Raw genomic sequence first — 13,475 nt, 5'->3', positions numbered from 1 at the left:
TCCAGCACCAGGGGGACACAACACTCATGAAGTCACAAAGAGGGGACTCTACTTCCAGGGCCAGACAGAAAGGGACTATTCCGGGGGCCCTGCCAGGACTTGCTTGGCTACCCATGACCAGGCAGTTGTCTGGTCCTTGGCTAGAATCTGTCAGTGGGGCTCACCTCAGCTTGGACTTGCTGGTTCTGGGCCTCCTGCCGGGCCCGTTCCAGCTCCCGGTGAGCTCCAGAGAGCTCCTTGCTCAGCAGGCTCTTCTCTGCATCCTTCAGAGACAGGGCCTGAACATGAGGAAAGAGAGTACGTGTGAGGGAGCTGGGGAACTGGGGCTCCTTCTGAGGCACAACAGAATGCTCCCCTAAGTTCCCTGCCTGGATTACCAGCTTTTGTTTGCATGCTCTGCCACCGGGCAAATGATGGCCTGAGCTCATACCTCCTGACATACTCCATCTTCCACCCTCCCTTTGGGTGCCCAGCAAGCCTTCCTGCGGCTCCCGACTTTCCATGGTGAGAATCCTGATTTTCATCAGGCAGACAGGCGTATCATGATTTCCTATTGTTCTGGGTAACGGCTTCCTACAGTGAGCAAGAAGCCACCAACAGCACTAAAACCGGGAATGCCCGGCTCAGTAAGGGCATGAGCAGGACTCAGAGAGATCCAGCTCCAGGGCGGTGGGTCTGGAAACAGACTTCAGCCATGTCTCATTTGGATCATTGATAATGCCAGGCAAGGGAGCCCCAAGATCCCTGGATACCAGCTCTGGGAGAGTCCTGGTTGGTGAACACAGACAGGCTGGGAGAGTGATGGGTCAAACTGGTTCTCTGGGAGAACTGGAAGCTGAAATCAAACTGGTTCTCTGGCTTGCCCTAGTTGCAATGTCTGACATAAGAACTATGGCAGCAAGCATAGCATCTTCCTTAGTGTTCCAGCCCTTCTGCTGAATCCCTAGTTGAGGGTAGGAACATTCCCCACTCTTGTAGCCATTCTGGTTACCAGTATGGATAAAGGGGAGCACCCCCTCAGCTTCCAGCCTCTGTACCTCTAACCTTTGGGGTCTGCACAGACCCCTGGCAGCTAGGATGGGTTGCATTGCTGATAAATTGAAGAATGACAAGAGTCTCCGAGGAAGAGAGGTGGTGAGGCAGGAACCCTGCCCACCCGCCACACTCCATATTTTGAACAATTAAACAACAAAACAAAACAAAACAAAACAAAACAAAACAAAACAAAACAAAACAAAACAAAACAAAACAAAACAAAACAGAACTGTGCTCCTCACAGACTCTTTCCCTCTTGGCTTGCTTTGTTTCATCTTGTGTTGGGAACCTGCCCACCCTTGGCCTGTGAGTCCTCTGAAGCTTGGGACCTTGATCTGCCTTCTCCACTAATGGGCACGGCAAGAAAATACTTGTTGGCATTTTAGGCAAAACGTCCTGAAGGACAGAGTGTGGCTTTCACCGCAATGAGGTAGCAGGTCCCAGTTCAGGCCCAGCAGAGCACTTGGTGCTTCATCATCAGCTGTCTTGTTTCTTTCAGGTTCGGTCCATGCAGATTCTCTCTTCTTGCTTGAGGTCTCCCGAAGCATGAACGACGTCAGTTCCCTCCAGGAGGTACGGCATGCAGGTCTTCCCCACATGGAATGCTTCTTCACATTGGCAGCCTGGCATGAGGGGCAGAGAGCCAGGAAAAGCCCACTGGCTGCTGTGGTGACCGTTGCCCACATGCCTGGCTTTCTGTATCCTAGCACTAGAGCACAATGTTTTTGTGGCCATGCTGTGGGTCCTGAGAAACCACTGGAAGCTGTCTTCGTAGCCTGTTCTCCTCTTTCACGGAATCTTTTCTCTTAGGGGCTGTTTGTGAAACCAGGGAGCTACAGTCTGATGAGAATAGGTGGTATGGCCTGGTGGGTGGTCTCAGGTGGCAGTGAGGGACTGCCCGTGCCCCATACATGCTGCCTCCCAGAGTCCTTTCTCATATACCCGTGTATATGAGAGTATATCATCATATACTCATATATATATGATGCTGCTGAGTTCCAAGTGGCTCTGGATCCTCCACAGATGCAGCATCAGTTTCAGGCTCTCTCTGGCCTCCCCGACTCCAGCCTTATGACTCAGACACCTTTATATTACTCCTGCTCAGGACTAGCCCGTGCTTTCCATTACTTGAACCTGGTGTGTAGGACCTTCAGGACTCCTCTGCGTTTCTAGCCATCTAGCTCCTACAGATTCTGGCGGCCACACAGACACATACATCGCAGACACCCCTGAATGTTCTCATCCCAGCTGCTTGCTCCCGTCTCAGCACCCTGCCCCTCTGGCAATGCCTCAGCTTCCTCCAGCACAGGACACAGAGAGGCATACAGCTAAAACCATGGCTCCCATGCCCAGAGGTACTCTGTGTGGCTTCGGGCAGGAGATCAACACGTGCACATCTCAATCTCCTACCAGTCAAACAGGATTGTAAGAGCTTGTGCTCTAGGATGCTGACAGTCAATTAGAGGCACAATCTGACAATAAACCCCACCTCTTCTGTCCACCCATATCTTCTCCTTGCAATCTGTGATTGATGCAAGGAGGTCATTGTCCTTGCTCATTGTGATGGCATGCATACTGTGTGTGTGTGTATGTGTGTGTGTATGTGTACACTTTTCTGTTCAATTTACTCAGCAATGAATTCTTTATGGTGGCCCATTTCCTTGGAGAAGCCTGGGCTCAAGGATAACCTTTTAGACTCAGCATCTAGACCTGTGGGGTGGAGGAATGGTCAGGTTGGATGAGAGCTATGTGGCTGAACCCTGCAATTGATGGGTGACTGGCTGACTGGGTGAGGGAGCTGACAGACACATGGATGGATAGCTGACAGTGTAGCTAGTCAGAAGGACACCTCAGTGGGTAGATAGGTGGATGGCCACGTAAGTTGACAGATGCCTGGCTGGGCAAGTTAATGTATGGGTGGATGGATTCCTGTGTATATTTTTGGGTGGCCATGTATGTGATTAGAGATCTGTGAGCATAGAAATAAAGATGTTTAGTCAAGTAAGTAGAAGGAAGATGGATAAGTAAATGTAAGAACATTTAAATGGATGGATGGTCAGGTGGGATGGACATGCAAGGAAATATATAAATGTATAGATATATGTATGTTGGTACACAGGATAATGAGTGAATGTGTAGATGGATGACTGGCATATGGGCATGTGGCTAAATGGATGGGTGTATAGATGGATGAGTAGGTGGGTGGATGTCTGTTCACCAGCATTCATGCAGCAGACAAAGCTGTGGAGGCTTCAGTGCAGCCCTGGTGCTGTGGCCAAGAAGAAAGTAAGGCGGGTAAGGACCCCGATGCCCCAGCTGCATCACCTGCTGCATCTCGTGCTCCAGCTGAAGGAGGCTCTCGTCTCGCTCCTGCTTCAGGTTCTGAATCTCCCCCTGCAATGCCTCCCTGTCGGCTGTACTTCTTGTCAGCAGCTCTTTCTGTTGTTCCATCCACCGGGCAGCCGCCTCTTTCTCCTCTGCCAGTGATAAACTGAGGGTGTCCTGGCCAAGGCAGAGGATAGGTTGTGAGATCAGGAATGGGAGACAGGTTGGCGCTGGAGGCTCTGAATTAAACTTTCTAGCTTCTGAAGAGCTAGGAGTTGGTGGTCCAGCCATTAACTCTCTGTCTTCTCTATAGGGTCTCCCAAACAGAAGCTGAGAAGGGTCTCTATGGGTCTCAGCATCTACTAAAATCTAGCAGGTCTTAAGGTGCTCCTGAATCTCTACCATGTGCCAGTGGTGCAGGGGCATGGGCAGATGGATGGATGGACGGATGGACGGACAGACAGATGGATGGACAAGTCAATGGATATTCATCATATAGATGGAGGATGGATGGATGTGTTTAGATGGTTGTATGGATAGATAGGTGGGTGTGTGTCTATATGGATGGGTAAATGTGTGGATAGATAGATGGACAGATGGATGGATGGATGAATGGATGGGCGGATGGATGGGTGGGTGGATGTTTGGGTGAAGAACAAGATGTGACACAGAATACCCCCAGGGGCCTAACTAGTGAGTGGTACAGCCCTAATGAAAATGAGGCTCTGGTCTATCAGCCTGGGGCTAGGGCATTAGGTCCTCTAGGGTCCCTCTGTGAGCAGGAGCCTGCCCTGGACATCAGTGGTCCTTCCTGGACACCATACAAGACCTTCCCTGACCTCTTAGACCATGAAGAGCAGCCAGGACCCTCCTCTCTCTGCTCTACTACCTCTGCTTGCTGGGAGGACATGGCAGACCACTAGGGAGTGGCCAAGTGGACCCCGGAAGACGGACCTTCTCCCTGTGCAGCCGGGCCAGGTCCTCTGTGTGCGCCAGCTCCTGGCGCTCCAAGGCCAGCTGTGCCTCTTGCTCTTGCTGCGCAGCCTGCTGCTGCAGCTGTCCCAGGTCCCACTGCAGCTTTGTCTCTCGGACTTCCCAGTCACTTTTCAGCCGCTCCATTTCCACTGTGAAGGGTCAGATGTGTCATCACGGTGCTTCCTCTCCCTTAAAACCGCCCACTTAAGAGGTGGGTGTGGCTAGCACATGGTGGGTGAGTTAAGTGGGGGCGTGGGTACCACGAATGAGTAGAGGGCAGGAGGCCTCCATACCAACCCTGTGGCTACACCTCATGTCTTAGCTCAGGGACTGAGTTCCTCCCAACAGTGCCTTGGGGAGAGGGCGGGCAGAGAGTCCTCCCATGTAGCACCTTGCAAGGCCCGGCGAGCGAGCTGAGCAGCCTCAGCCTTTCCTTCTAGCTGTTCCTGCTGGGTCTGCAACTGCGTTGTCAGTCGCTGGGCCTCAAAGAGGCTGTTCTCCAGAGAGTTCCTCTCAGCCCTGTGGTGAAGCATCAGATAGCAGGCACATAATCCACATGGTCCTGAGGTGTCTCCTTAGTTTGCACATGTAAGAACCAATCATAATGCCATATGCAAAAACACGTTTCAGGCCAAATGAAAAACCAAAGCCAGAAATGAAACAAAATAAACAAGTCACGGCAGAATAACTCAGAACTATAAAAATAGAACAAATACAGAGGATATTTTAATCTCCTTAAGCCTGACATGAAAGCCAGAAGGGGGGAAAAAGAGGCCAACATATCTGGATACACTTAAAGGCGGGAGGAATAGTTTTCCACAGAAGAGATTCCATAAATCAGCTTGGAAGGAAAGGGCAGATAATGAAACCCATCACTTTGCCTCTAACTTAAGAAATTGATCTTTAAAAATGAAAAACAGAAGATGACAAGGGGCAAAATTGGGAGAAGAAAATCTATATTTAGTATTTAAACATAGGGATAAGTATCTATCATATACAAAGAGTTCTGGCCAATCAATAACAAAGTCAGCAAAATGAGAAAAATAACAGTTACAAAGCAAATATCAAATAGACAAAAGCATGTGAAATGTACTTAACCAGGAGAGATTAGGACCCAGGGAGATTTGAACTATGGCTAGACAGTGCCATTTATCATATAGCAGATTAACGAAGACTTAGAGGCAATCATGCCTAGTGTTAGCAAGGGAGTGCTGGGGGAGACTAAGCATGCTGACCTTGCCCTGGCAATACCTCACCCAGATACCAATTCTAGAGACACCTGACAGCCAGAAATGGATGCCCAGGATGCCCACTATAGCTTTACACAGGCTGTGAGCTGGACGTGGCTGGAATGCCAGCAAAGGGGGAAATGGTGTAGTCATCACGGTGCATCTAACGCATGCAGCATCATGCGCTCAGCAAGGGGGAGGTTGCCCAGGACAACCAACAGACCTAGAGTGTTGCAGGCAGTGGGGGGAAAGTAGCCTGTGTGTATCTGTGTGCAGAGGTCATTGTTCAGAAAACACATGGAATGAGATGTAGCAACCCACAACAGCGCCCACTTCCTGTGTGGGTTACTGAAAACAGCTTGACTTGCTGATGGTCAGCCCAGCAGGGACCGACTAACCCAGCACCGCCAGCATGGTTTGTCACTGAGCTCTGTTCTCACCAGGAACATTCCATAACACAGCAGCAAGGTATGCTGTCCATGGGTGTGTGTGTGTGTGGGGGGGGGAGACAGGGCCTTTGACCGGTTTGACAGTTTCACCACAACTCCTGTATTGTTCTGAAGAGCACCAGAAATCTACCAGGACCCCTTGATATGTGAGGGAAAAGTCCTCTGGGCCCAGGCTACACACCCTAGAAACCTCACTGTCTGCCATGCCATACCATGTTCCTTTTGTAACACTACACATTCCCTGTTTCATGAGCGAACATGCCCTCTGCCAGGGAGTTTTTCTCCGTTATGTATGGAGAACATCCTTCCTTTGAGCGGCCCTGAAGCCTCCTCGTAGGAGTGTGTCTGGATTTGCCTCTGAGGTCTGCTCACAGCCAGGGAACCTGAGGGTCTGTCCAGCTCCTTTTCCCACAGAGGCTCAAGAGCCTCTCACTGTGGTTGAGGCCAAGTGCGGAAGCCTGGTGTTACAAGGTGAAGGCACACAGGGAGTGGGTCAGCTGCAGCACGATGTGTGGGTGGGAGCCTGGCCCCTCTCACCGTCTACGAGCAGCCAGCACTCCGTGAATGGAGAGACATATGGATCAGGCATGCCCCCAGCAGCCCTGCCACCAAGGCTTCTGCTGGTCATCATGGCACATTGTCTGGTGGGTCTTCAGGGCTGCTATGTACCCATGCCTCTGGGTCCAGAGGTCAAGACTGGATCCCACCTTCGGAGGGCTCTGACCAGGCTCATATGTTTCCAGGTCCCAGGACCCCCTCTGCTCCCATTCACCTGGGAAGCCTCCTCCAAACTTGCCATTGGGATGCGTGCACCAGCTTTTATTAAGAGAGGGTTGTCCTGAGTAGTGGAAGGTCTGGGTCCTTCTAGTTCCCCATGGCCCTAGCATCTGGAGTTCTAGAGGGGAGTCTTCCAGGAAGCCCTTCAGGACTGAGAAGGCTTTGGGGAGAAAAGGCACCAGCTAGCCTTGGGTCTCTGCAGAGGCAATGGGACCAGCCTAAGCTACGCCTCTGTGGGCACATTTCCAGTTTTGGTTGTTGCCCTGTTGGTTATGAGGATTCCCCTACCTCCATGTCAGGACCATGGGTGGACCCTACTCTAGATTGCACAGCTACGTGCCTTTAGTTCCCAGGACTGCTAGGAAACATCTGCTAGACAGAAATTTCAGATGGGCTCTCTTGCTACCTCTAGGTGTCTCCCTGGGAATGAAGTCTCAGAGCCACACAGCAGAGGGAAAAGGGTCCTTGAAGTGGTAGAAGCTCTGGAAGCAGTCGACCTGAAGCTCCACCCCAAACTCATATTCTTAAGGAAGAAATTGCGTATCTTTCTTTTACTGGTCTGATCTGGGTTTCTGGTTTGACAGGGTTGTCCCTCATCTTTAGGAAGGTGACTTCAGGGCACCTCATCTAATACCGAACCACCTCACAGGCACAATGTTTTTTCTCTACGCACCCCATACCATATTCCCACAGCAGACACATCCTGCCCTGTGTCACTGTGTCTATATAGCACCTCTGCAGTCATAACACCATGGGCTGTCTGAGGGCAAGGTCATGAGAAGTGCGCCCTGGCGAGCGGTTACACTGGTACCTCAGATCAGCTGCCTCCTTAGTCACAAGCTCGCTATGTCTCTCCAGGGCTTCCTGCTTAGCCAGTAGTTGGGCCCGCTCCTCAGACAGTGTGTTCTTCTCATGGAGGGCTTCTTGCAGAATGTCCATCTGGGCCTCCTGGTCCTGCAGGCTCTGTGCCAGCTGCTTCTCTAGGGCCTGTTTCTTGTTTGTGACCTAGGGGAGGAAAGAGGGACCATGTGCCACAGAGAGAGGGGCGGGGGAGGCTGCCTGGTGTGGACTTTTGAAACCTCGAGGTCCACTTCCAGTAATACACTTCCTCCAAAAAGGCCACACCTCCTAATCCTTCTAATCTTTTCAAAGGGCTCCACTCACTGGAGGCTAAGCATTCAAATATATGAGCCTATGGGGGGATATCCTCACTCAAACCATTTAATCTGTCAGTTGTTCTGTCACAGTGACTGGAAAGTAACTCACCCAGCAAGGCAGCCCAAACGTGAGAGTGCCTTTGAAGCAGGGCCTGGGCAGGTAAAGACGGGCTTGAAAGACAGCAAGCTCGCGTTTCCACTCCATCTCGCACACCTTTGATTCTCACACTCTGGTGATATTGGAGTCACCCAGAGGCTGACTCAAAGTCTTTCTGGGAGAGTGTCTGACTCAGTGAATCTTAGATGAGCAAAAGGACTTGTAACATATTTAAAGATCCATGTGACATTGATATGAAATGGGCTGAAGACCTCAGCTAAGGCCATGTGAAAACACAGAAGGCTAACTCTTTGTCCTTGGGCTAGGCAAACCACAGGATCTAGGAAACATGGATCATAAGATTTTTTAAAAAGTCTGGCAAGGTTGTTTAGTGCATATAATCCCAGAAGCTGGGAAAGTTAAGGCAGGAGGGTTGCTACAAGCTTGAAGCCAGTGTGGGCTACACTGTGAGTTCTAGGCTACTGCCTCAAAAGCAAAGCAAAGCAAACAAAACTAATGAGTCCACCACAGCAACATAGACAATGATTAAGAATGTAAAAGAAATTTGACAAAATTAAAGTTGTATATTTTGTAAAAAGTACTGTTAAGAAAACAGAAAGACAAGATACCAGTTGGAAAAGACATTCACAGAACGTCTGACAAAGTGTTTGTATTGATATCTATGAGAGATTCCTACACAGACACAACCAAGATGCAAAATTTACGTTCAGAAAACACACAGACGCCTGAAAAAGACACAAATTCAACAGGTGCATGAAAATGTGCTGAGACCACTCGTTACCTCGGAAACACGAATCAAAACCTCCATACATAGAATATCTCGCAGAAGATAGCTTGACAATTAAAACAGATGATATCCAATACTCGAGGCCCAGGAGTAGCTGACAGAATGACAGAATTCACCACACTCCTCCCAATGACCACCATAATTTCACTTGTGTGCATGTGCTCAAGAATAGTGAGAAATGGGTGTGCAAAGGCGTTCACGAGTCTTGTGTATTACAGCCTAAGCCAGAAACAGAACAGGTGTCCAACAATAGGTATGTGAGAAAATAGTCGTGTTTATTCACACTGTGACGTGGAGTTATGGTACATGTAACTACTCAAAGAGTCTTAAAGAGTACATATAGAGAGAAACTTGTACAAGTTATCCACCCAGCCAGTGTAGGGTCCCCCATGTTGGAGCAGAGGCTGCTGGGGTCTTAGACATTTGGGCCCCACTGTGGATTGTGAGGGAGGCTTCTGGACCGGTAACCATGTTCTCATCCCAGGTGCACACACCACTGTCAAACTCATTGGTCTGCCTGTCACCCACACTGTGTGTTAATTATACTTTAACAAAAATGGAGGAATGGTGGCAAGAATAAGGGGGGGGGGAGGACCTGAGAACGGAAAGAGGTGATGCTTTCCCACAAGAGACATGGATGCCTGGACATCCCTGGAAGTCTAAGGCCCAACGGAGACAGGGTTTCCACACAAGACACACTGCAAAAGACAAAAATTATTTCAACTTGGGCCACACGGGCTGATTCTTCTCTACCACAAGGCAGAGGAATGAGCTAGAGAAAGAGCTCAGTAGGCATAATGCTTAGCAAACAGGCAGGACGATCTGAGTTCAATCCCAGAACCCATGTTTTAAAAAAATCTGGGCATGGTGATACGCTGTGTAGTCCCAGGGCCAGCAGAGCCTGGAGAACCCCTTCCAGTTAAGTTACAGATCAGCCAGTCTAGCTTACTCTTGGGGATCCAGACCAGTGAGTGACCTTGTCTTATAAACAAGGTAGATGGGGGCTGGAGAGAGGGCTCAGCAGTTAAGAGCACTGGCTGGTCTCTCAGAAGATGCTGATTCAATTCCCAGCACCCACATGACAGCCAATAACTGTAACCCTAATCTTAGGATGCCCTCTTCTGGCCCACACAAGCACTTGCACACATGTGGTGCACAGATATGCGGGCAAAACACACACTTTAAAATGAAAAATGGGGTGTGTGTTGACAAGGTGGGTAGACCCAACACACACTTTAAAATGAAAAATGGGGTGTGTGTGGACAAGGTGGGTAGACCCTAGGAATTACATATGAGGCTGTCTTCTGACCTTTACATGACTGTGCACACATGTACACCTGTACACACAAAACAAAACCCCAAAGAAATCCAACAACCAAAAGACAGGAACTAAACAAACCCAGGAGTAGTGGACAGCTCAACTGTGCACACACTGACCAAGCACCAGAGGCCAGAGCGGAACTCCAACTCAAACATGAAGGACAGTCTTGACCCAAATTTTTCTATCCCCTTGCCCCTGCTCATTGGCGCCCCCACAGGGAATCATATATACTGCTGTTGACTCTTCCGTCCTGTAGATCCTTGCCAACTTCCTCATGTTTGTGCAAGCAAGCATTTTATCCACCGAGCCACCTCTCCATCCTCCTTCAGAGGTACAATCAGCAATAGCCCAGCAGGATGTGTGATTACTGACAGCCTGGTCTCACCTGGCCCACCTGCTCCCGGAGCTGGGCACTCTCCTGTCCCAGCAGGACCACCTGCTTCTCTAGATGGTCCTGTTTCTGCTCCAGGTGCCCACATGTCTCCTTCAGACTTCTCCGCTCAGCCCGAATGAACCCTAGCTGCTGCTCCTTCTGTGTCAGCTGCTCTCTCATGCCAGCCTGCTCCTGCTGCAGCATCTTCTGCTGCTCCCGAAGCTGGTCCCGTTCCTGCTCCAGCTGCAGGGCAGGTGGGAATACATTTAATCTGTGGAGCACACACTCCGAGTTCCCACAAGCCAGCAACCCCATGCAGGTCTGATATGGAGATGCTAATGTCGCTGCTTCAGGCCTGACTAGGATCACTGGTCACCTACTCTTGGGAGATGGTGGCTTCAGTCCAAGTAGGAAGGAGATCTGGGGGATGCAAGATAGGACAAGCCCACAGAGAAGGTTCAGGGACATCTTGGGGAAGCCAAGGCATGGCTCTTGCCTTACCTGAAGTACCAGATGGTTTAGGGTGCCTTTGTCCTGGGAAAGCCCTTCCAGCAGGGCAGCCATCTTGGCCAGTGAGTCCTGCTGCTCCATCCCCTCTGTCTTCAGCCGTGTCACCAGCAGTTCCAAGTCAGCATTGCCTGATTCAGCCTGTGAGGCACAGTGGTCACCCAGAGTTGTCTCTGGGAATAGGTTTCAGAGTTTCCCTGGTAGAATTATGGTTCTGACTAGAGTTGGTGACTGGTAGCCCAGGGATTGTTCCTAGGAGCAGACACAGCCAGCCAGCATGGTTGGAAGGGGGCAAGAGGTCAGGGATGAGTGTAGTGCACAATAGCAGTGACTAGGAGCCCTGGTCGTGGCCCAGGCCACATGGGTAAGGGCAGGGGCAAGGACCATGTGTCCTTGTGCACATACCTGGGCCAGGGCACCATGCAGGCTCTCCTTCTCCGTCTCCAAGATGTCCCTCTGCAGCTGCATTGAGCTTAGTGCCTCCCGGGATGTGGCCAGCTCCTTCCTGAGCCCAGAAACCTTTTCTTCCAGCTGTTCCACACGGCCCTGGCTGAGGCCCCGGGGCCAAAGGGCAAAGTTGAGTGGTCTCTTCAGAGATGCCATGGCAAACTTGTAGGCAGAGAAATTCTAACAAACACCTTTAAGTCCAGGAACCCCCAGAGCAGCATGGTGCTCCCTTGAGAGCAGCCTCTAGTCCTATGCCTGGGTGAGGTATACACACAGGTGGTCTGTATACACAGGGCCAGGGATGGGGGTGGGTATAGGTGTAGAGATATGGGTGTGTGATGGCCAGCTCAGGGGGAGCTGGAGCCCCCCCATCCCTGGTGCTTTGCAGGTGTCTCACCTGTCGTCTCACAGTCTGAGGGACCCCAGCTGGCCGGCAGCCCCTCACAACCCACCTGGCCTCCAGCTCACGAAGGCTGCGCTCACTCTGCTGGGCCAGCTCTGCTTTCTGCTCTGCCCGCAGCAGAAGGCTTCTCCTCAGCTCTGCGTTTGTGACCTCCAGCTTCTGGGTCTCAGCCTCCCGAATGTCTGCCTTGGCCCTCAGCTCCTCCATTGTCGTCTCCAGGGCTTCTTTCTCCCTGGGGAAAGCAGGAGCCAAACCATGCTTCAGGGGTGGAGCACCTGAGACTGTCAAGACTTGCTGGGGAGGACGGCCAGGGGTGAGTGGGTATGGGACAGTGGCGGTGGGCTGGGTCCTCGGGGGCTTCAAAGGCAGAAGCGGTTCAGACAAGTCAACACTGTGTGACCCAAAGTCTCAGGCCCTAATTAGCTGCCTGAGATGAAGTAGCCACTATCTGGGACATGGCCTTCCCCTCCTCTTAAAGGAGCTTAGGGCCCAGCTCTCTGCCACACGAGCAGCCCGGGCAATCCTCACAGACATCTTTTTGCCAACAGATAATGCCTACCACCAGCTGACACCTTAGCCTGCATCCAGCACATCCCATAGATCCCCACATTCTGTGGCTCTGAATCCCTCCAGCCCCAGGTCAAAGAGTCATGTGAGGAGAGTATTCAGAACTCTGTGGTAACTGCAAAGGAGCCATGGAACCCACAGGGTATGTGGGGAGTGGGTAGACTTGGGGTTCTTTTGGCTGTGGTGAAAGGACACTGGTAGAGAAAGGTCACCTAGAGGGGAGTCTGGAGCAGGGACGGTAGGAGAACCTGGTGAAGCCTGAGCTTCTGGGGCTAGGATATGGTCCTGGCCCCAAAGAGAGCTCAGAGCATCTGCAAACAGTGCCTTTGTGTTTAGGGAAGAGAAGCCTAGATCAGATACAGTATAGGGGGCATAGAAAAGGGGGAGGAGCTAATCAATTCAGGCAAGGCGGTGCAGGCAAGGGAGTGCAGATTGAGGGGCAGCCTGGACACCAGAAGGTTTTATATGGAGATGTGGCCTTTTCCTTTTCCTGCTGTGAGGCGTCTCAGAGGTCAACTGCCCTGCCCTGCCCTGCCCCGCCCCGCCCCGCCCTGCCCCGGCCCCGCCCCGCCCCCGCCCCCGCCCTGCCCTGCCCGGCCTTGCTGCTTCCCTCACCTTTCCAGGAGATGGACAGACGCCTGGGAGAGCTGTGCCTCCTGCCTCTGGGCCTCCAGCTGGCCCAGCAGATCCTCATGCTCCTGTGCCCTGTCCTGCAGAAGCCTCTGTGAGGTCCGCAGTTCCTGCCGGTACCCAGACAGCTGCTCCCGGAGCCCCGCTGCTTCTTCTTGGGAGGACTCCAGCTTCAGACGCAGCTCCTGCCGAGGGAATGAGACCCTCAGTGAGGACCAGCTGCCAGCCAGAGCACCGCAATTCCCTTAGAAAGGCTCCAGACACCTGAGGCTCCTCCCCAGGTTGTGTGGCTCAGGGGCAGGCCCCATGGAGACCTGGCTACCAGTACCCCCTCGGGCAGGCAGTAGAAAACTCCATAAAGCTACCCTAGCTGGG

At 51.6% G+C, this 13,475-nt stretch overlaps 1 protein-coding gene across 1 annotated transcript in view; it reads right to left on the bottom strand.

The window, feature by feature from the left end:
- Positions 1–13,475, bottom strand: part of Crocc2 (ciliary rootlet coiled-coil, rootletin family member 2) — a 58,522-nt gene that overhangs the window by 23,318 nt on the left and 21,729 nt on the right. Inside the window, exons 11-20 of the mRNA XM_085843838.1 lie at positions 13,086–13,285; positions 11,953–12,135; positions 11,459–11,603; positions 11,048–11,194; positions 10,559–10,789; positions 7,602–7,795; positions 4,727–4,854; positions 4,315–4,484; positions 3,361–3,537; positions 165–278 (exon numbers count right to left, since the gene is read on the bottom strand). Of these exons, the coding sequence (XP_085699964.1) occupies positions 165–278; positions 3,361–3,537; positions 4,315–4,484; positions 4,727–4,854; positions 7,602–7,795; positions 10,559–10,789; positions 11,048–11,194; positions 11,459–11,603; positions 11,953–12,135; positions 13,086–13,285 (1,689 nt within the window). The remainder of the gene's footprint in view (positions 1–164; positions 279–3,360; positions 3,538–4,314; positions 4,485–4,726; positions 4,855–7,601; positions 7,796–10,558; positions 10,790–11,047; positions 11,195–11,458; positions 11,604–11,952; positions 12,136–13,085; positions 13,286–13,475) is intronic.

Source organism: Mus caroli, unplaced genomic scaffold (assembly GCF_978045245.1).
Source record: "Mus caroli unplaced genomic scaffold, Mus_caroli_1 scaffold_1, whole genome shotgun sequence".
NCBI lineage: Eukaryota > Metazoa > Chordata > Mammalia > Rodentia > Muridae > Mus > Mus caroli.
This window is presented reverse-complemented; position numbering and strand designations above follow the sequence as displayed.